The 22,213-nt window shown below is 42.3% G+C and overlaps 1 protein-coding gene across 1 annotated transcript in view; it reads right to left on the minus strand.

Moving 5' to 3' along the window:
• THOP1 (thimet oligopeptidase 1) overlaps positions 1 to 22,213 on the minus strand; it is a 53,146-nt gene that overhangs the window by 7,638 nt on the left and 23,295 nt on the right. Inside the window, exons 5-12 of the mRNA XM_074204592.1 lie at positions 21,179 to 21,281; positions 16,460 to 16,620; positions 14,260 to 14,395; positions 13,315 to 13,681; positions 11,385 to 11,586; positions 9,403 to 9,589; positions 8,780 to 8,908; positions 1,439 to 1,575 (exon numbers count right to left, since the gene is read on the minus strand). Of these exons, the coding sequence (XP_074060693.1) occupies positions 1,439 to 1,575; positions 8,780 to 8,908; positions 9,403 to 9,589; positions 11,385 to 11,586; positions 13,315 to 13,681; positions 14,260 to 14,395; positions 16,460 to 16,620; positions 21,179 to 21,281 (1,422 nt within the window). The remainder of the gene's footprint in view (positions 1 to 1,438; positions 1,576 to 8,779; positions 8,909 to 9,402; positions 9,590 to 11,384; positions 11,587 to 13,314; positions 13,682 to 14,259; positions 14,396 to 16,459; positions 16,621 to 21,178; positions 21,282 to 22,213) is intronic.

Consider the following 22,213-nt stretch of genomic DNA (forward strand, 5'->3'; position numbering starts at 1 on the left):
GCAATACTTCCCCAACCCCGGGCTGTATGGGCACAGGATCCAGATGGGGAGTCTACTCTCCTCTGCCAGATCTGAGGAGATCCCCATAATTAGAGGTCTCCAAAGAGAAGTCAGATTGGCCTCTTGTCAGGGAGACTATGCAGATGATTCCCACTTAGCAAAGGACTGAACCAAATCATCCCTGTTCTGCCCCTAGAACCAAAGATCCTAAAACTGGAAGGAACTTAAATAGACCCCCTGGTCTAGTCCCATTTTTTTAGGCAAGAACAGTATGAGCATTCATTTTACAGAAGTGTAAAAAAATCCAGAGAAATTAGGTACCATCTGTGGTCCTGGGAAAGTTATATAACACCCAGGAAAATAAATGGACCAAATTAGGATAGTGGTGAGAGAATTCTAATGGAGGAGGAAATTGAAGCACAACAGAGTTCTTCTGATCACCCCATGAACACTGCAGGATCCCAGGAGTCTGGGGCTTTCCAATTTTCAAAAGCATCCCCCAGCCCCAAGCAGCTGAAGTGACAACATCCTGGAAATGATGAAAGGGAAGCTCCCAATTATGCTATGACCAGACATAACCAATCTGTCCAAACCACCAGCACTTAGGGGAGGTTGGTCGCACTGACAGAACAGTGGCTCTAAGGGAGAATAAAGGAATGCTGACACCCTGGGTGCTAGCAGGGGGAAAGGAAGGTCTTGGCAGAGGCTCACAGTGGATGTCACTGGAGAGCTGGAAGGCAGGGAAAGAGGGATAATAAAGTGGTGAGTGGGAAGTTTACCCAAATCAAACAGCATCTAATTCCAAACGCTCACAGAATCTCAGAGCTTGGAAGGGACCTCCAGGGTTATCTGGCCCAGCCAAGTACCCCCAGTCAGTGGCCATCAAGTCCCATGTCAAGAAGCCTATGACACACTTGGAGCAACTCTCATCATTAGGATTTTTCTATATATAGAACCCAGCTCCATCTCTCTCCAACCACCACACATTCTTCCTGGTTTTGTGCCTTTAGGCCAAGAAAGGCAATTCTCACTACTCTGTTCACATCCTTGAAGATGGGACCCATGCTGTCCACATGTTTCATTTGGTTGGTTCTGACCTTGGCCCTTAAATCAGAGGTCCTCTAGGAGGGAAGGGGAGCCTACAGTCTTGCCCTGGAAAGCTGAAGAAGTAGGAAAGGCTGATTTCTCCCAGTCATGGAAGAGAAATCCAGGCTCAAGTGGGCTAACACAAGGTGTGCTTAGAGGGCTTTGGGATTATATAAAGCTGTGCCTGCGTGGATCTTCAGGGGTGTACACTGTGTACACTGGGAAGCAGAGGGAGTGGACACTAGACCAGAGTTCTCCAGTGACATCACTCCTCTGCCTTTTGATGGGAAAGGGGACCAAGTGGACTGGAAGAGAATCAGCAGAAACCTGTCCCAAGAATAAGCTATTTTACCTTACAGTTGAGGACCCCTTCCATTTTGAAGCGTGTGTGAAACATGTCCATAGAGTACACCTCACTCCAGAGGTAGCCATAGTACTGGGCATCATAGCCTCCTGCCAAGTGGCCAAAGGTGGCTGGCATGTTAGTACCTGAAGAGAAAACACAGAGTGAGGGGAAGAACTCATGTTCTCCCCTTTCCCTGAAGTATCTGAAATTTCAACAAACTCCTGTTGTGTGCAGAGCACTGGGTTTAGTTCTCTGAAGATAATTCAAGGACCTAGGATGTTATAGGATCAGTTTTCTCCATCAATCACAACCAGGAAATTGTTCTATCCCACCCTTAATTAAAATCTTCTGAACAAACTACCTGACAATACCTCCTTTCTCCTCCCTACCAAGAAAATATTTCATCATCTTTTTTTTCTGGGACTAAAATTGGTCATTCTGCTTAATCAGAGTTCATGATGGCCTCTTTTCTTAGTGAAGTAGGAAGGAAGATACTCTCCAAAAGGAGGAGGAGGAGCAGGTACTGTAGGAGACCATCTGAATGCCTAGTCTCTCTGAGAATTGCTAGACTGATCCTCTTTCTGCCGGACCTACCCACCTGAGGCACAAACTTTCCTCCAAACCGAGAGGAAGCAACAGGGCAAGACTCCAGTGGAGTCAATAATTCATGATTCCTGTTCACAGGGGGCTCACATTAGAGATAGAACCAAAGATATGAATAGATAACTAAAATACAAGGTGATAGATAATTCAGGAAAGAGACAAACCAAGTGCATAAAGGATCACTATAAACTGTGGTGATGAGGTTCATTGATGGCCTTGGACCTGGGGAAGAGAGAGAAAAGGTCGGAAATGTTGGATGATGTCTTAGTGGAGAGCTCTCGGTGTGGGCCTTCTTAAAGAACTCCTTTTCCTAGAGGAGGAGACTTAGGTTATTCTCCACCATCTCAGCTGAACACTCCACAAAAGGAAGTCAAATCATTTATGTCAACTGGAGCAACTAAACATTTCTGTTCTCTAATCTTCACTATTGCATGGCAGTCCTTTTATTCTGACCTGAATGATTCTCTATTTTTTTTATTTTTGCAAGGCAGTGGGATTAAATGACTTGCCCAAGGTCACACAGCTAGGTAATTATTAAGTGTCTGAGGCTGGATTTGAACTCAGGTCCTCCTGACTCCAGGGCCAGTGCTCTATCCACTGTGCAACCTAGCTGCTCCCTAACTGATTCTCTCTTGCATGCCACAGAGCCTCTAAACCTTCTCCCTCAAGTTTCCTACAGTACCTTTTCCTCCCTTCCTACTTCACTAAGAGAAGAGGCCATCCAGTAAAATTATGCCTACCCTTTGATCCAGCAATACCACTACTGAGGAGATCATGAAAAAGGGTAAGAACCTCACATGTACAAAAATATTCATAGCAACTCTGTGGTGGCAAAGAATTGGAAATTGGGGAATGGTTAAACAAATTATGGTATTTGTATATGATGGAACACTATTTTATATGAGAAACCAGGAGGGATAGGAATTCAGAGAAGACTGGAAAGACTTCCATGAATTGATGCTGAGCAAGATGAGCAGAACCAGAAGAACATTGTACAACCTAACAACAACGTGGGGTGATGATCAACCTTGATGGACTTGCTCACTCCATCAGTGCAATAATCAGAGACAATTTTAGGGGATCTGTAATGGAGAATACCATTAGTATCCAGATAAAGAACTGGAGTTTAAACAAAGACCAATTTTTAAAAAAAGTTGTTACATTATTTTGCTATCTCTAATATTTTCTTTCTTCCTTAAGGACATGTTTTTTCTTTCAACACATTCAATTTTGATATATGCATATCATGGAAAAAATGTAAAGACTATCAGACTACCTTCTGCTAGGGGGAGGGGGGAAATTATAAAATTCAAAGCCTTGCAAAAAATGATTGGTGGAAACTACTATTGTACATAATTGGAAAACAAAATATTCATATATAAAAAGGAAAAGAGGCCATCATGAACTCTGATGAAATATTTTCTTCTTGGTAGGGAGGAAAAAGGGAATATTGTCAGGTGGTTCGTTCATCTTCTTTTGCTTGCTAGGGAAGATTTTAATTAAGGGTGAGATAACAGGAAATCACTGACAGAAGAATAAAAAAGCTTAAATATTATTTAACAATCATTACTAAAAAAAAAATAATTTAAGTTATAAAGCAAGCTGTTGAAAGCTCCCACCTTCCACATTTTAAAACCTCTCCATTATCCTCTCCTCCCCATCATTCTCTCCTCCTTGGCTCTTCTCTCAGAGGGGATTTATCTTTATATTATTATTATTATGTCTATAAATGCTTCTATTTGTGCCTTTAATCATGTCTCTTCTAGGAAAGTCTACTTCTTCCATCCCCCTTTCTCTGTCACACTCTCATCAACTTCTCCTTTTCTCACAGGGTCTTTCCTGCTGCTTACATACCCAAGTATTTCCTATCCCTAAAAGAAGGTTAATTCAACCCCACTATTCCCTCGAGATGTGATTTTGGAAATGTTCTCAGTTCCTAGAATGGGTATCTATACTCTTTCCCTCCACCTCCTCTCCTCCCACTCATTCTCAATTCGTTGCCATCTGGCTTTTGGCCTCAATATTTGAGTAAAGATGTTCTCTCTGAGATTACTAATAATCTTAAAAAGCAAGTAGTATTTTTGTTTTTAAAAATCACCATCACTTCCCAATGATTCCTTCTCCCCCTTCCAAATAAATTTTTTTTTAAAAAAACCCTCCCCTGTAAGAAAGAAGTGGAATTAAGCAAAACAAATGAACACATAGAGTATGTCTGACATCAGCCTCACAAAGTACTCGTCTTCCATCACTTCTTGACATTCTTCACCAGCAATTCTCCTAAGTCAAGATTGGTCATTGTGACAAATGATCTCTTAGTTACTAAATCCAAAAAACTTTTCTCAGTTTTTATCTTCCAGATTGAGCTAACTCCCCTTCTCCCCCCTCAACCCTGACATGCACTTTCTCATCTATTGATTTTGACAACTTTTTCAGACACTTGTACTGGACCGTTATCCATGAACTACTCTGCCTGGCCTGAGTCCTCATCTCTTCTCCCTTAACATCTATGCCCTTTCTTACTGTTGGTGATTTCATTAGCTCTCCTGGTTTCAAACAACTTTTCCACAGGATGATACTTTATATACAGTTCCAATCTCTCTCCTGGGAATCAGACCCATATCAACAATCATGAAAAATTATGAACCTCCTTGTCAGTCTGGTGAAGCCTATGGACCCCTCTTAAAACAGTCTTTATAAACGCATACTGGAATATTTATTGGAAATATTACTGGAATATTTAAAAACAAACTTATGGACTCTGACATTTGTCCATATAGAACCTAAGTTAAAAAAAATTCTTCTCTAAGAAATACATTGATGAAGCCACTGCCCAATGTGAAGAGACAACATGGCTAAGAACACCATTGCTGAAAGCAAGGCTACTGATAGCTTTTGATTCCTCCTCTCTGCCCTTCATCCACCTAGAGGAAGGAGGTATTACTCTAGATTATTTCTTTCTCTTATGGGCCAACATAAGTAACTGATTAGGAAATGTCTCTCATCCTAGTAAACCAGTCATTCCTGTCAAAATTTCAATTCCATTTTTTGTAATGTTTGATGCTTTCCATGTCCAGTAACTCCTGAAGCTATCCTTGAAGTATTCATGATGGACAGGTGTGATTCTCTTGCAGCTGTAAGCATTTTGTGTCTCTCTCTTTTCTTATTACTAACCATGAACGTTCAAAGTAGCTTCAATATATTGTTTTGTAATCCTCCCTTATGGTCACTTTTATATGAAAGTCACCTAGTTAGACTTCCTTCTTTACTAATGCCTCTCAGATCTCTTCAGCTCAGATATTGCCAAGTCTCCCATGGATTCCAATAACACAATAAAGACCATACAAAATCTCCATAGCCAGCGTTCATCTCTCTTTCAAGCTCTAGTCCCCTTATTTGCATTCAGATACGTAATCATTGTATAATTGTTCTACACGATTCAGTCTGCACCAGTTCATACAAGTTTTTCCATCACATGTTATGTTTAGCCAAACCCTAATCAATGGACACCCACTTGGTTTCCAGGCTTTGTAAGACATAAAGAGTACTGCTAATAATACTTAGTATACAATGAACTTTTGTTTTTGTCTTTGATTTCCATGGGGTACATGGCCAGTAACTGCAACTGCAAATCATTTTTCCAGAACAACTAGATTCCTTCAGAAGTCCACCATCAGTGCATTAGAGCCTCTGCTATTCTACAACGCCACCAACATTGACTTCCAATCTTTTGTCATGGAATTAGAAGAAACCTAGAGTTGTTTTTTTGTTGTTTCGTTTTTTTAATTTTGGATTTTTGCAAGGCATTGGGGTTAAGTGATTTGCCCAAGGTAACACAGCTAAGCAAGTATTAAGTGTATTAAGTGGATTTAAACTGAGGTCCTCCTGACTCCGGGGCCAGTGCTCTATCCATTATGCCTCCCAGCTGTGCCCCCCCAAGAGTTATTTTAATTGTATTTCTCTTATGATTTAGAACATATTTTCATGTGATTGTAATTTACAAATCTTCTTTTAAAAATTCATTGTTTCCCAAGAGAACAATATGATGTAAAAACTGATCAATGAAATGACCAATCACAATTCCAGAGGACTTATAGTGAAAAATAATTCCCACATCCTGACTGACTGATGATGATGATGGTCTCAGGATGCAGAATAATACAAATTTTTGGGGACATGGCCAGAGAGAATTGGTTTTGCTTGACTATACAAAAGTTTTTTCTCCCCCCTACCCTCCCCCCAGAGTTTGGAGAAGAGAGAGAGAAAAATAGGTTTTTGTTAAATGGAAAAAAAATTTAATTAAAAACCAAATGATTTCTGTCCTTTATCTAGTCCCCTATTATCAACTGCCTTGTTGGATATCTCCTATAGCTCCTCACCATCACCATTTTCTAATCAGTTTTCATGTCTTATCAATTCTGCCTCCACATCTTTGCCATTGAGGATGATAGAATCTTTGTGCAGATTGTCACAGGTCCAGAGATTTATGGGCTGGGATGAGCTAATGAAGTCATGGTACAATCCCCTAAGCTTATAGATGAGCAAATTAATACTTAGAGAATTTCTGCCTAAAGTCACACAGGGACTAAATGGCAGAGGACTCAAGGCCTCTCAGCCCATCCCCTGCTCTTGATTTTCCCACCACCACCTCATTTCAGGTTCTCATATCTTCTCTCCTGTTTCAATGTAATAACCTCCTCAGTCATCTCTAATCTCTTCCCTCTCTGATCCATCTTCCACACAGCTGCCAAATCTGCTTAAATCTTATTTGCTTGAACTCTTTAGTGGTTCTTTACTGACTCACTCTTCTCAAGGCATTTAAAGGCCTGGCTCCAACCCACTTTTCCTCCCCATTATGCATCCAATAAATGCATCCAGCCAACCTCTGTCTTACATGGGGCTTTCCTTGGTATCTGAAATCTTCTCCATCCTTATCTCCTCCTCTGGGCCCCCTGGCTTCCTTTGTGTCTTCTCTAACAACTCTTCCCATTAGAGACCACCTCAACCACCCCTAAATTCCTTTCTATTTATCTGTACTTGTTTCTAAGTGTCACCAGCCCCTGGTCCATAACAGTAGTAGTGCATTAATCCGGATCGCCAAGGTGAGCAATGTCTGCCCCTATTGCCAGAAGAGCTTGAGGTTCAAAGAGAGGAGACTTGTCCTGGGTCACAAAGGGGGTAAATCAGAGGGCTGGTGCTAGAGCCCACTCCCCTGACACAAATCCAAGTGGCCTTGGACCACATTCACTGCCTCTGCCTACCAGGGACCATGGACCCCACGTTGGCCAGGCTCACTCCAGGGCGCTCCCTGGCTCGGTGCTTCCATCTGGTGGTCATGAGCAGAGTTGCTGCGCTGAACCAAGTACTCCCCTCCTGGGCTGCTAGCTTGTTTGTGGATGCTGGTTTATCACACCCCAGTCATGTCCAGGGATTTGTGCCAGTGGCCACTCCTATGCCCTCCAACCCCACTTCTGGTAACAAAGAAAACAGTCTCTGTCAAATCCTGTGCCTACCTATCGTCCCTCTCCAGGGACGATGCCCCCACCACTCTGGGTAATTTTTTCAACTGCTCCACAGCCAATGTTGGTCACTGCATTAGAACTTATAGTCACACAATGTAGCCACCATGTATTTTCAGAAGAGCATGAGGGGCATCATCTATAAAGTGAAGATTAAAAAATGGTAGCATTTATCTCAGAGAAGTTCTAAGACCCAAAGATATCCTGTAGAAAGGTAGCTATGCCTGGGACAGGGAGCTCACTTCTCCTTCTAAGACAATCTCCTTGGACCTGCCCCAATGTCCAATGTGGAACTGTCTGGATGAAGGGAGTGTTCTAAAGCCTCATCTCCAGGAGGAAGCTTTTGGCCTGATGAATCCCCTCAGTGTTGTGCCCATTCTCTAAGTCCTTTGGTCTGTAAATCTAGTCTTCTCAACTCTCAATCTTCTGTTCTTCCTGTCATGTCATTACACATCTCAATAGAAACCAATGGTCCAACCATCCTAGCATTCTGTCTGACAGTGTCAGGCAGGGGGGGAGTTGGGGGAGGGACTGCCAGATGCCCAGCCTTCTGACATTTTTTTTTAACATTTAAGGAACAAAGAGGTTAGAACAAGATGCCCCTCCCTCCATAAAGGACTATGTTGGATACAGCTGGGCAAACCAGAAGTTAGAGGATCTCTCTGTATTAAGTGAGCTTTGCTTTTTCCTGGTTTTTCTCATTACAGTTTCAATATCAGCAGAGAAAGGCTACAGTGCTTGTGCCTGGAGCTGGAAGACTTGGGGAGCAGACCTGCTCTGTCAATCGCTACCTATACAAATCTGGGCAAGCCCTTTCTCCTTACTGCTTACTACTCTCCTTACTCCTCAGTTTCCTCATCTGCAAAAGCAGGGTGACTACAGATGATCTCTATAATCCTTTCTAGTTCTGATAGTCCATGTTCTAAGTAAGGGCTTTGACAGTACATGTCCTATGGTTTTTCTCTAACTCTGAGGTTCTATGATTCTAGCCCCTGGAGGCCTCCTCTTCTCTTCCTCAGTTACTCTGACCCAGACTTTCGAATGGAGAGGTACTCACTTCCTCTCCTGTTTAAATTCTGGAGTGATATCCATACCCTGCTATGGAAGCATCATCTAGAATTTTTGTAAACTCTTTTGCACCCTAGTTATAACTATAGTCCATATTAGCACCCAGGGGTAAACAACTCCAGTGAACCCCTGGCAGTCAGGGTGAATACCGGGGGAGTACCTGGAGTAGCTGGAATTCCTAAGATCTCCTGGCACAGCCTGGAATATTCTTTGGCTGGGTCTGCCTTTGTCTGTGTATGCAGGGCTTGGTCCACCTTGGCGAGGACAATTTGACGCAGGTTGAATAGACCTGTGTGGAAGAAAATAAGTCATGAAATACTGTTTAACTGCCAGGTACCTCCAAAATGACCTTAGCAGGTCACCCCATTATTGTCGGCTTCTCTCCAGAGTGCTCATTTCAGTCCCAGTCCCTCTTCCCCTCCAGCTCTCCCTGGTGCCACTCACAGTTCAGACATGCCACCTCTAGTTTAAGAAGAACCCAGAAGCCACCACTGGCTTTCTGGTGACATTGTAAGTAGCACTTCAAACATCTCCTTATTTATTGACTTCAAATCACACTGTGCCTTTGAAGAAATCATAGGCAACATGTGTAGGCAAAGAACAATGGATTCGCAGTCAGCTGCCCAGGGTTAGATTTAGTTCTGCTATTTACCTGATACTTAGTCCCTTCTCTTTTCAGAAGTTTGCAACCGATGAACAGCCCTCATATACCCATACAGTCATGCATATAGAACTCAGTGAACATCTAAGAAAAAAATCAAAGCGGATGGGTGAACACTGAACCTGTATTCGCCTGACGGGACTTGATGAGTTTCTCCAGCAGCTCCTGGGGGATGGGCTCTCCTGTTTTGTAGTGCTGGGACATGCGCTTCAGAGGCTCCTTCTCCCATACCCAATTTTCCAGCATCTGTGACGGTGCTTCTACAAAGTCTCGCTCCACATGGGTTCCACTGAACATGGCAAACTCTGCCTGTGAATGTGAGGACAAGATAAGGACCATGGGTCTCTGTCTTCTACCGTGACCAAAAAAATCTCCCCGTTCTACTTGTCCACTTTCCCTTCTGTCTGAAAGTCCTTGTAGGATAAGTCTATGGCATCTATGATCCCCAACTTTACCAAGAGAAAGGAATGTCAACAATGGGGTCAAATGAGCTTTCAGAAGGTGCTCGATAACAGTTTGGGAAATACTGTCCCCAAATTTCCTTAGACTACAATATACCTATAAGTGTTTAGGACACAGAACTTTACAGGTTTTCTATGTACATGCCAGTGTCTAGTCCAGGGGACCATGCCCAGAGCCAAATTCAGTGAACAATGTTTTTTTTTACAATCTTAAAAATAAATTTTTGGGATGGCTAGGTGGCGCAGTGGATAGAGCACCAGCCCTGGAGTCAGGAGTACCTGAGTTCAAATCTGGCCTCAGACATTTAATAATTACCTAGCTGTGTAGTCTTGGGCAAGCCACTTAACCCACTGCCTTGCAAAAAAAAAAACCCATAAAAAAACTTAAAAATAAAATTTGATTGCATATTAAAATGTAAAAACTATTATGAACTTATGGACGCCACAGAAACAGATGTGGGCTATATTTGACCCACAGGTCATACTTTGTAGACCCCTTGATCTATTTTTCATTCCATACCCTATCTCCAGTCACCCACATTTCTCAAATTGCTCTAGACTAAGAGTCATCAGAGCTTGCAATATGACCCCAAAGAATTCATTTTGTTGTCCATTTCCTCAACAGTAAAACCAGAGGGTTAACTAAGATATATTCAACTGCTAAGTCAAGGAACCTGGATTCTAGTCTTAGAAAGTCACTTAGGCTTAGTTTCCTTGGCTGGAAAACTAGTCTAGATTGCTAAAATCCCTTCTAGGTTTACATTCTATGACCAATTTTACCTTCTATCACACCTTTAATCTTCTCCCCCTTCATTTAAAAAACCCAACCATCTCTACCACAGAATGGCAACAGAGACTGAACTCACTTCCCACAGGGCTGTTCTGGCTCAGTGTCCCCTTCTCCCACAGCCTCAGTCAGCTGGCTCCACCCTGATTTACAATCCAATGCCTGTCTAGCTGTTGGCGCATTGTGCAAGCCTCCTGCTTAGATCTGCCTGGGTTTCTGTCTTTGTTTACTCTGACTAAATTACTGGTAATGACCCTAGGTCCATGTGAACCTATGCTATCTACCTGCTCCTCTGATGTTATCACAATCAGGGAAACAAGGTAGTTGAGCCATAAGAGCAACATCTCCCCATACCCCTATAGCAGCCTTCTGATAAGACATAAAAGAAAGCCTGGGCTTCTATGCTGCAACTATGAAGTTAATCTATCAGAAGAAAGGAGCTCAGTGGTAGACCAATGGGGATTCTGAGCAGGTGAGTTATCAGGGAGGCTGTCCCTCTATTGTGTCACTGAACCAGGCTGGTTGGGAGCACCTTGATGTCTGTGTCCTAGAATTCAATAATGGGCAAGCCAGCCCCCTGATCAAGAGGACTCAAGTCTCAGAATCTGGGTGACTGTATCACAAGATCATGAATAACTATATCCTTGGCAAACCATCCAAGATCTTCTCAGTATCTGGGTCACCAAACCCTGATGGCCAGTGGTTGCAGGGTCTACACTTTCTACACTTGACACTCTGGTTTGCCAGTACCTACCAGCCATACACTCCCCTTTGTCCTGATTCTGAGACATGAGTCCTCTTGGTCACAGGACTGTCTTACTGCTATCCATCTATCTCTGTGGAATGTCACCCTTACCTGAGAACAGAGTTGGTGCATCACATGCCCAAATTCATGGAAGTATGTTTCCACCTCGTCATGCTGCAGCAGGGAGGGGGCATCCGGTGTAGGTTTGGTGAAGTTGGCCACCATGGCTGCAATGGAAATCTGCCGGCTACCATCCTTGAGGAGGCAACCAGGTTGTAGGCCAAAGCAGGCAGCATGACCATACTTTCCTTCCCTATAGACAGAGGAGGGAAATGAGTCAAGGTCCAGGCTTCTGACTTGGGGTGGGAGGAATCTCACTCATAAGGCTTGGTCATCCACCAGGACACAGAGAGAGAAACAGCATATTACAGTGAAGAGAACCTTGGATGAGAAGTTCTTGGTCCTAGTTCTTTTCCTCATTGCATGACCTTAGGCAAGTCAGTTCCCTTCTACTATTCAGTTTCCTCATCTATAAATCAGACTAAAAGAAAGGGTCTAACTCCTAGAACAATAGAATCCTAAGAACAGAATAGAGTAAGGAGTCAAGTATAATAAGGGATAAATATGAAGTCATGTACAGATAGTTGACTGAATAAGCCTGGAATCAGGAAGACCTGAATTCAAAACTGACTTCAGACATGTACTAGGGCAAATCACTTAACCTCTATTTGCCTTAATCCACAAGAGGAAAAAATCAACAGTATATTTGCCAAGAAACCCCCATGGACAGAATGGTGCATGGGATCACAAAGACTCTGATAGGATTGAACAACAATGGCAAATATAGAATGGGGAATTAGCCATATTAAAAATTCAAGCTGGGGGAGAAAAAAGATCTAGAAGTCTTAATAAACCTCAAGCTCACTACTAGCCACCATGAGATCTGGTTGGCATGCTTCCTGTGATCTCTTAAGCTGCCTTAACAGGACCTGAGCTTATGATAGTAACCCCTCACCCCGCATCCTTTCCTAGGACCAGAAAGATAAGAAGGTAGTCAAACCCAGTCACAAAGACCCCTGAAAGGAACTGGGGCTGTTCTGTTAGGAAGGAGATGCCATAGGGGGTGTATCTTCACTGGTACCAAATATCTGATGGGCTGTCAGATGAAAAGGGGATTAGACTTGTTCTCCTTTGCCGGAGAAGGCATAATTAGGAGTGATGAGTCGAAGCTAAAAAAGAAGTAAATCTGGATTCGCTGATGGAAGACCTCTCAAATAATAAGCTCTAAAATAATGACCTGGAGGCCTTCCTGAAGAGGATTGATCATCACTCTTTTTTTTTAAAAAGGTTTTTGCAAGGCAGTGGAGTTAAGTGGCTTGCCCAAGGCCACAGCTACGTAATTATTAAGTGTCTGAGGTCAGATTTGAACTCAGGTACTCCTGACTCCAGGACCTGTGCTCTATCTACTGTGCCACCTAGCCGCCTCAAGATCATCACTCTTGGGCTTCAGGTGGGAGCTGGACTGTGTGATGGTTGGCTTTTTTTTAAGTGAAGGGAGAAAAGTAAAGGTGTCCTTCTACAGCCATAATCATGAGGACATGCCCAAAGTCTCCAAGGGAGCTAGTGGCAGAATTAGAACTGGATCCTTCTCCTGTCTTCTGGATCCTTCCCATAATACCACTCTGCCATCCTGAAGCTTGGTGTGCAAGAAACATTTCCTAATTTCTTTTTGCTTTTAAAAATGGAAACTCTGGGACAGCTAGGTGGCACAATGGATAGAACAACAGCCCTGGAGTCAGGAGGACCTGAATTCAAATCTGGCCTCAGTCACTTAATAATTACCTAGCTGAGTGATCTTGGGCAAGTCATTTAACACCATTGCCTTAATACAATTTTAAAATAAACAAACAAATAAATAAATAAGGAAACTCCACCCTGAACACACTTTCCCTAAGCCCCACCAATCTGAGGGACAAGTCTCCCAAGCATCCCAAGTCCAGCTGTCCCCAGAGTTGTTCATGAGGTCCTCTCTGATACTCACCGGGGGTACAAGTCCAGGTAGAATTTCCCTATCATTTTGCCCGAGTCAACATCCCGCACAGAATACAATTTCACATCCTCATGCCACACCTTGGCATTCTCTTCCAGTTCAAAGGTCAGTCCCAGGAGCTCCTGATAGATGCCCAGGAGACCCTTGGTGACCACCTGCATAGGGAAGTACTCCTTCAGCAGGTTCTGGTCCACATTATAGCGGGTCTCCTCCACCTGGTTCATGTAGTAGCGCATGTCCCAGGCATTGATCTGGTTGTCAAAATCCAGGGCCCGCTTCTCACATTCTTTTTTTTTCAACTCCAAAATAACTGCTCGCTCTTCTTCCCCAAGAGGCTTCAGTTTTTGGGCCAGTTCATCTGGCAAGGAAGACAGTGTTTAAGTGAGTGGGCATTCCTGCTGAGGGGGTCCACAGAGCCCTCTCCTCACCACAGCCCTAGGAAGGAGGTTAGGGTAAATCTCATGGGGCATGGCTGAGGAGAAGTCTGGGGTTCAAGCCCTCCCTACCTGGCTACGACCCCTTCGCAGTCTCTCAAATGAGATGGGTGGACAAGATCTCTCTATGATCCTTTCTAGCTCAAAAGGTCTAGACTTGATTATGCCTCACAGTGCTGAAACTCTCCAAAACTCCAACATGGTTACCATCCTACTTGAGCTCTCTTGTACTCTTCCCAGTACCCCTCACTCCACAGTACCCAGACTATGATGTCTCAGAAAAACTAATCACTGCAACAACTCAATGAGACAAGCAGGATGAGTATCACTATCTCCACTTTCTAGACTGAGTCCCTAGAGCTGGGAAATGCTATGTAACTTGCCCAATATCACAACCAGATGATGGCAGAATAAGTACTTGAACCTTGGTCTACAGACCCCAAGTGCAGAGCTCTTTGCCATGCAGGAAGTCCAGGCTGGATGAGAAGGTGGCAGGCATTACCTAGGAATGTGGCGACATCCTGGCTTGTTTTGGCCATATTCATCTCTAGGACATAATCAGCATGTGTTTTAAATCCTAGCAGGCTGGACTTCTGAGCCCGGAGATCCACTAGTTCCTGGAGGATCACACAGTTCTCCTAGGAGAAATCAAAGAGTATGCATAGTGAGGGACCTAGCAATGATCATTCCTCCCAAAGCCAACACGGCCAACAAGAAATGTGGGAAGCTCAGACCCCGGGGTTTAGAAAAGGAGGAAGGTCAAAGGATGTAGAGTCTTGAGAAAAGGTCTTCAAGTCCCTCTAATTCATTTTCTTCAACTTAAGAAAGGAAGAGCAAGGTCCTAAAGACCTTGTAGTACTGGAGCTGGGGATTCAAACACAGGTCTTTGTGCTTATCTCTTATTTTCTAGTCTGTGTAGTTGCTGAGTATTTTCAGTCATGTCTGACTCTTTGTGACCCCATCTTGGGATTTTCTTGGCAGAGATACTGGAGTGACCATTGCCTTAAGGAAACTGAGGCAAATAGGATTAAGTGACTTGCCCAGGGTCTCAATTAGTAAGTACCTGAAGCTAGATTTGAACTCAGGAAGATGAGGTTTCCTGACTCTATCCACTGTGATGCCTTTTTCTACTCTGTACCATAGTTATTTGTACTAGACCTCACCTTTGCTGGGGACTATGTTCCTCTCCAGTATGTAGAATGTTAATAAATGTTGAACTGCCAGATAGAAAGAGATTAAAGGAGAGCCCCTGAAATTGATCTTCAGATAGGGATGAGGGACGGTCCACCAAAAAATCTTTGCCCTAATACTGTTTCAATGTGCCATTTTGCTTTACATGGCTTAAAATTCAACCACTTAAAGAGATTCATTTGGGACAACAAATATTCTCTTTTAAAAATTCATGAGAGCTGAGAGAATGGAAGAGTTTTAATTCTAGAACTGAAGTTGGTAGAGGTGAGGTTGGTCATTAGGGGCTGACAGAACTTCTCTAGGTGGTGGTGATGGGTGAATTCCAGAAATGGTAAGAGTAAGCCAAGAAATACAATATTTTTGAGGATAATATGACTAGTGAGCCTTGAGGGAGATTATTATAAGAAGACTGAAAAGTAGGGCAGATAGGTGGCACAGAGGATACAGCATTGGCCTTGGAGTCAGGATAGACCTGAGTTCAAATCTGTCCTCAGACACTTAATTATTACCTAGCTTTGTGATCTTGGACAAGTCACTTAACCCCATTACCCTGCAAAAAATTAAAAAAAAAAAAAGGCTGAAAAGTAGAAACAGAATGGGAAGGACCGTGAACACCTGGCTAAAAAGTTTGGACTTCATCTTGTAGACGAGAGTAAATGAAGCTATCAGTAAGGCAGTGACACATTAGGAAGGTTATACTAGCAGCCGGGGCAGGATGGGCTGAAGGTGAAAAAGACCAGGGATGATAGTTAGTGGGACACTGCAACTAGAGCTGAGGGAAATAAAGGGCTGAACTAGGCTGGCAGCTGCGGGAAGAGAAAGGATGGAGACAGAGACAGTATGAATTCTCTGCTGATCTGACTGGATGCAAAGATACAAGAGAGTGGGGGAAAAAAGTCTAAGTTTCCAGGCTTTCCTGAAGGGGGTCCTTCCCCAAATAACCTAGGATTAAGTAAGAAGATACTGAATACACGGAGGAAGTGACTCTTCTGTGACCAAGGTCACATGGTGCCTTGGCTGTTTCTTAAGAGACTAATCTCATTTACCCCACAGAACAGGACCTCTAAGGGTTACCTTTCCCAGAAGAATTTACATTTTAAAAGGGGAAACTGGAGAGAGACAGAAGTTTACCTCAACACGAGTATCTATCTATCTCAATGGCAGATTTGACCTACTGGGATAAGTACCTTATTCCCTGTAAGAGAGGACTATGAAATAGCAAGGCTTTTAACAGGTCAGTGGGGTTCCTTCAAAGTGGTCCCCCTCAGGAAATAAGCACACTTATCCCAACAGGCCCCAAATACTCATCGCTGCCAATCCTTCAGTATTGAAGAAGACCAGAACCACAAGAGTTTGGCCAGACTCATTACCTGCTAGGCATCTGCAATGATAATCCAAATCCCTTTACTATCACTTCTGGTTTTAGACACCCAAATGGCAAAAAGAGGACAACAGTGAAGGCAAAGGAAGGCGAGCAGAACCCTGCTCTTGAGCTAGAGGAGCCATCTTACCTCCTTGCATCTACAGTTGAAAGCCTCTTCAACCTTCCTTCGAGTCTCAGGAACATAACACTTCTTTAGGAGAGGAAAATAATGAGGATACTTGAGAGTGACTTTCAACTTATCATCTGTGGTCTTTTCCAAGGAGTTCAGAAAGTCCTCGGGAAGGCCTCCTGTGGAAACAAGGGCAGGGAGAGATAGTTTAATTAACAGTCAAAATTCATATCAAGCAGGCATTAGGGGCAAGGACTCATTTCCTCTCTTCTTTAAGAAGGTTAAATGTGCCTGATGACATACTCCAGTGGGAGAAACAACAGGCATTAGGATGTACAGTTCTGACTCTGCCCCTGACTTGAAGGACTGAGGGCATTCATTCCCCAGTTTAGCCTCAGTTAGTTCTCCCCCAGAAAAATGGAAAATTTAAAGGAAAGGATTTGAAGAAGTCCTGCCTCTGATTTCTGAAGGTCTTCTCCTCTCTGATTTTGTGTTCTATGCCTGCCAGGGAGATGAGCATATGTAGATGGATTAACAGTGGTCTAAAATTTTTGCATGTGATTGATTCAGTCCTTCAGAAGTGAGTCTGCTGCCTATTGCTGCTTCCACTAGTCTCTTGACTATGACACTGGGTGGCCACTGAGATTCTTTTCTGTTCAACAGGGACAATAATCACTGCCTGGTCCCCATCCCAAGGCAGGAATGAGACTCAAATGAGAAAATGGAGACGAAAGCTCATAGACCTGCCTTGCAAAGTTGAAAATTAGTAGACTGAAGAAGGAAGGAGTCCAAAAAGCAAATGCAAATGGGTAATGGGAGGAGCCAGAAGAGTCAGAGAATCACTCTGAAATGAAAAATGGAGTCTGAGGAAAAGAGCCAAAATGGCATGAAAAAGAGACTTTTCTTTTTTATCTAAAATATAAATCTCAGTTCATTGTCTATGTCCCAGGCTTCCATGATATAAAAGAACTACAAAGGTCAACCCACTCACAATAAGAGCCCATTGGAAGACAAGGGAGCATGATGACAAGAGCACCTGACCAAAAATCAAAAGAGCAAGAACCTCATTCCAGCTACATCCCCATGTGATTGTCTATTTGAATGTCTATGATCCCAGGTGCTTTCTCCTCTTGTGTCTTATCCATCTGTACACTGAGGAAGTGGGATTCAGTGATCTTTCATTTTCCTCCTAGCACTGAATTCTAGACTAACCCAGTGATCCTAGCGCCTATGCTCCTTCCTTTTTCAGAGCCTGGACTTACCTTCAAAACCCTACAAATACCCAGTAGTAAAATAGATGAATATATATATGAAGGCCCATATATATAACCATGGTATTGTTCTTGAAGATCCTTTGGAATAGCCTAGATTATGTTCCTTGGCCTGCCTAGAACTATATCGGACCTACCCAGTTACTTCTCTGCCTATACTGATTCCTTAGGGCATGAACTCATGGAATCCTAGGATAAAGAGAATGCTAAATAAGAAGGACCTTGAGAGGTCATATAATTAGCTAATTTTCAGATAGGTAAAAAATCTCTCGAAAGATTGGGGTGATGCAGGCTGAAAATTTTCCTAGGCAAAAGAAGAGTTAAGATAAATTCATAAATTCACCTTTCTTAGAAAGGGACCATCATCCTGTCAATCTCCCAGATTCCTAACCTTGATGTCATCCTCACATCCTCACTTTTGCTTAGTCCCCATATCTGAACACCTGCCAAATCTTATTCTCCTACCTCAATTTCATCTCCTCCTTCAAGCCTTTACCCCCTTCTCACACAAAAGAGACCCCTAATTGAGTAATTGAGTCTCCCTAACTCCAATCTCTCCCCTCTCCAAAAATCCATAAGAAACAAAGCTGCTAAAGTTTTATGACTAAATATAGATTTGATAATGACAATCCCTCTCTCAAAAAACTCCAAGAGTTCCTTGTTGTCTTTAGAATCAAATAAAAATTCCTAGCTCTGGTGATTAAAGCCCTTCACAATCTATCTCCAGCCCAGTTTTCTATCTTTTCCAGATTTATGCCACATTAATCCTCTTCAAGAACTCTGTGGTCAGGGGCAGCTAGGTGGTGCAGTGGATAGAGCACTGGCCTTGGAGTCAAGAGGCCCTGAGTTCAAATCCGGCCTCAGATACTTAATAATTACCTAGCTGTGTGGCCTTGGGCAAGCTGCTTAACCCCATTGCCTTGCAAAAACTAAAAAAAAAAAAAAAAAAACAAACAAAAAACAACTCTGTGGTCTATTTAACCTGATCCACTTGTTTATCTCAAACTAATGTTTCATTTCCCTTCTTACAATACCTTTGCACAAGTTGTCCTCTAGGCCAGGAACACACTTATTCTTCCTCTCCACTCTTTAGAATCTCAACCTTTCTGCAAAGTTCAGCTCAAGGGATCACATGAACCTTTTAAGAACTCCCTCAGAAACAAATAACAATTACTTTGGACTTATTTAGGATCTCATAAGTACAGATTATCTTCAAGATATCTGTTAGAATGTAAGAGTCCTGAGGGCAAGAACTGCTTTGGGTTTTTTGGTATCCTCAGAGTTGGGCACCAAGTCAGGTTCTAAAAATATAGATTTTTCTAAAAAGAAGAATTACAAACTATTAACAGCCACACAAATGAATGGTCCAAATAATAAGAAAATGGAAGTCAGCAAACTGACAAAAGGTAGGAAAAGTAAATGTTAGAGAATTTATAAGAAAATAGTGTGCTAATATATGGGTGGTGAAGCTGTGAGCACAACCATTTTGGAATATCACTATGCTGTAAGAAATGATGTATATGATGCTTGAAGAAGTATGGAGAGATGTATATGAACTGGGGCAGAGCAAAGTCAGCAGAGCCAAGAAAAAAATATACACAATAATTCTGATAATGGAAATGGAAAGAATAGTTACACTTAAAAAAATCCCAAGGAAATCTAACAAAATTATAAAGATCAAGCAGGACTAGAATGAAGAGACCTGAGAAGACCCATCCTTTTCAATCCTTTGCAAAGATGGGGAATCCACAAGAACTGGACACAGTATATCTTTCCAGCCCTTTTCAAATTGTATTGACTGCCCTGATTTTTTTCTCTTCTTTTAACTTTAAAAAGCTAAAACTTTTATAAGTTAAAACCTGAGAATATTTACATGAAGTGATATAAAGTGAAATGAGAACCAGGAGAATATTACTGTATGTAATAACAACAATACTGTATGATGATCAACTATGAATGACTTAACTATTTTCAGTAATACACAACACAAGACAATTCTGGGTTTTTTTGTTTGCTTTTTTTTTTAGGTTTTTGCAAGGCAAATGGGGTTAAGTGGCTTGCCCAAGGCCACACAGCTAGGTAATTATTAAGTGTCTGAGACCGGATTTGAACCCAGGTACTCCTGACTCCAGGGCCGGTGCTTTATCCACTGCATCACCTAGCCGCCCCCCCCAAGACAATTCTGAAGGACTTACACTAAAAAAAAAAAAAAACCAAATACAATCCATCTCCAGAAAAAGAACTGATGGAGTCTGAAAGCAAATCAAAGCAACTTTACTTCCTTTATGTTTACTGCTGGGGTTTTTTGGTTTGTGTTTTCTTTCACAACACGACTAACATAGGGGTAAAGTACTATGTAATATTTGATGGCTGTCTGAAAAGGAGGGAAGGAATACTGGGGAAAACTACAGTAGTGTAAAAAAACAAGACATCAATAAAAACTTTTTAAAAAGTAGATGCTCATTGATTAGAAAATGGTTGGGGCAGCTAGGTGGCGCAGGGGCGGCTAGGTGGCACAGTGGATAAAGCACCGGCCCTGGAGTCAGGAGTACCTGGGTTCAAATCCGGTCTCAGACACTTTATAATTACCTAGCTGTGTGGCCTTGGGCAAGCCACTTAACCCCATTTGCCTTGCAAAAAAAAAAAAAAAAAACCCAAAAAATAAAACAAGAAAATGGTTAAGTAAATTGTAGTACATTAATGTAATGGAATATTACTGAACTATCAGAAACAACAAATAGGCTAAATATAGAGAAGTATGGAAAGATCTACCATGAACTGATGCTGAGTGAAGTAAGCAAAACCAAGAGAACAAAAAACATAATGCAAATGGAAGCAATCTTCAAAACATACAAAAAAAAAAACACTGTGAAATTTCAAAAAACAAGCATAGTCTCAGAGGAGAGACATGAGAAGACATCTGCCTCCTCATGTCCTGCAGAGGAGGGTGATCTAGGGACTGGATATTGCACATGTTATCAAGCATTTTTTTTTAATATTTTAAAGAGCTTTGTTGATTGCTTTTCCCTTCTTTTCTTTAAAAAAAAACATTCTTTGTAATTTATGTGGGAGGGGAAAGAAGAAGAGAAAATTTAGGGAATTTAAAAACAAAACCATCAATAAAAATTATTTTTAAAAATAATTCAATGTCTACATCTCAAGGAACTTACAATCACAATCTAGTGACACAATTCTGTAATTCAATTCTTGCATGATACAAATGTTAAGTTTAAGATTTAAGTCCCACACATAAGAGAGCCTAACTGTCCCCCAAAATCTTGGTCCATGCCAAAAACAGGAAGTTGGTGCTCTTGGAGAATTCTTCTACTCATTTAGAATCCCCACGATCACAGAGCTCTGAAGGGCAGTTAATACAAGTACTGTACCACCCTTCTTTCCTTCCTTCCACCTCCCCTCCCCTCCTTTCCCCCCCCACCCCTGCAAATATTGTCATGGGATCCTTTACCCAGCTCCTCTCGGGTGAACGGCAAGAAGGTAGTGTCCTCATTCAGGTTCTTGTTGAAGTCGATACAAAGGAGACTTAGCTTCTTTTTAATGTTTTTTATTTTCTAAAGGGGAAAGAAAGAAAGGAAGTGAGGAGTCAGGAAGAAGGGAGTCATAGGGAAAAAGGAAATGTGTAGGCTCTAACTTTTAAGGTAGTTCCCCTGGGGGGCCATGGTGGTCTCATTGATTGCAACATTGATTGTACCTCATTGGCAGCCCTGTGGGAAGAGCAAAGACAAAAGAAAAAGAAGCAGGGGGAAGTATGTGTGGGAGGAATGTACATGAGGGTACTCTAACGTAATGTGAGCAAAAAGCAACAAGACTGATTTCCCTTTGAGTCTTTTAGAAACTGAAGGCACTTTAGGCTTTTAGACTCTGAAGCAGTTCTGCCAAAAATGTGTGGAGTCAAAGGGTGGGTGTTCCTTCTAAGAACCAAGAGCTGAAAGTCCACTACCAAGCAATTTTTAAGCCTCCTTGTTCCTCATCCACCTCCACCCCATCTCCCTTCTCCAAACCTTTGTAATGGAGGTCCCCCAAATCTAGAATGGTCCCCTTCTTCAATGGGTTCAGAATCCCTGCCCTCCTCCAAAACCCTGCTCTAAGGCTACTTTATGCAGAATATCCTGCTCAGTCGCTTGATTCTAAAACTACCTGCAGTGTCTGCTTTGTAACCCCCATGACATGTTGGGACCTCTAGTCAAATGTAAAGTCCTGTTTGTGCTTCTTTAGATCCACAGCACCAAACACAATGTTGGGGACCTTAATAACCTAATGCACTTGGCACCATGCTAGGCCAATATGAGACGATCTGGACTTACAAAGAAACTTACAGTCTTTTAGGGAAACATTATGGACAGGTGGGCAGATATAAAATATACATAAAGCAGTTTTACAAAATTTCATGCAGGTACTAGCACCTGGGCATGAGGGGGTGAATGCACATTTGAGGTTGGCAGGTCAGGAAATGTCTTGTGTAGGAAATGGTCCTTAAGATTCT

This window comes from Macrotis lagotis, chromosome X (assembly GCF_037893015.1).
Source record: "Macrotis lagotis isolate mMagLag1 chromosome X, bilby.v1.9.chrom.fasta, whole genome shotgun sequence".
Classification (NCBI taxonomy): domain Eukaryota; kingdom Metazoa; phylum Chordata; class Mammalia; order Peramelemorphia; family Peramelidae; genus Macrotis; species Macrotis lagotis.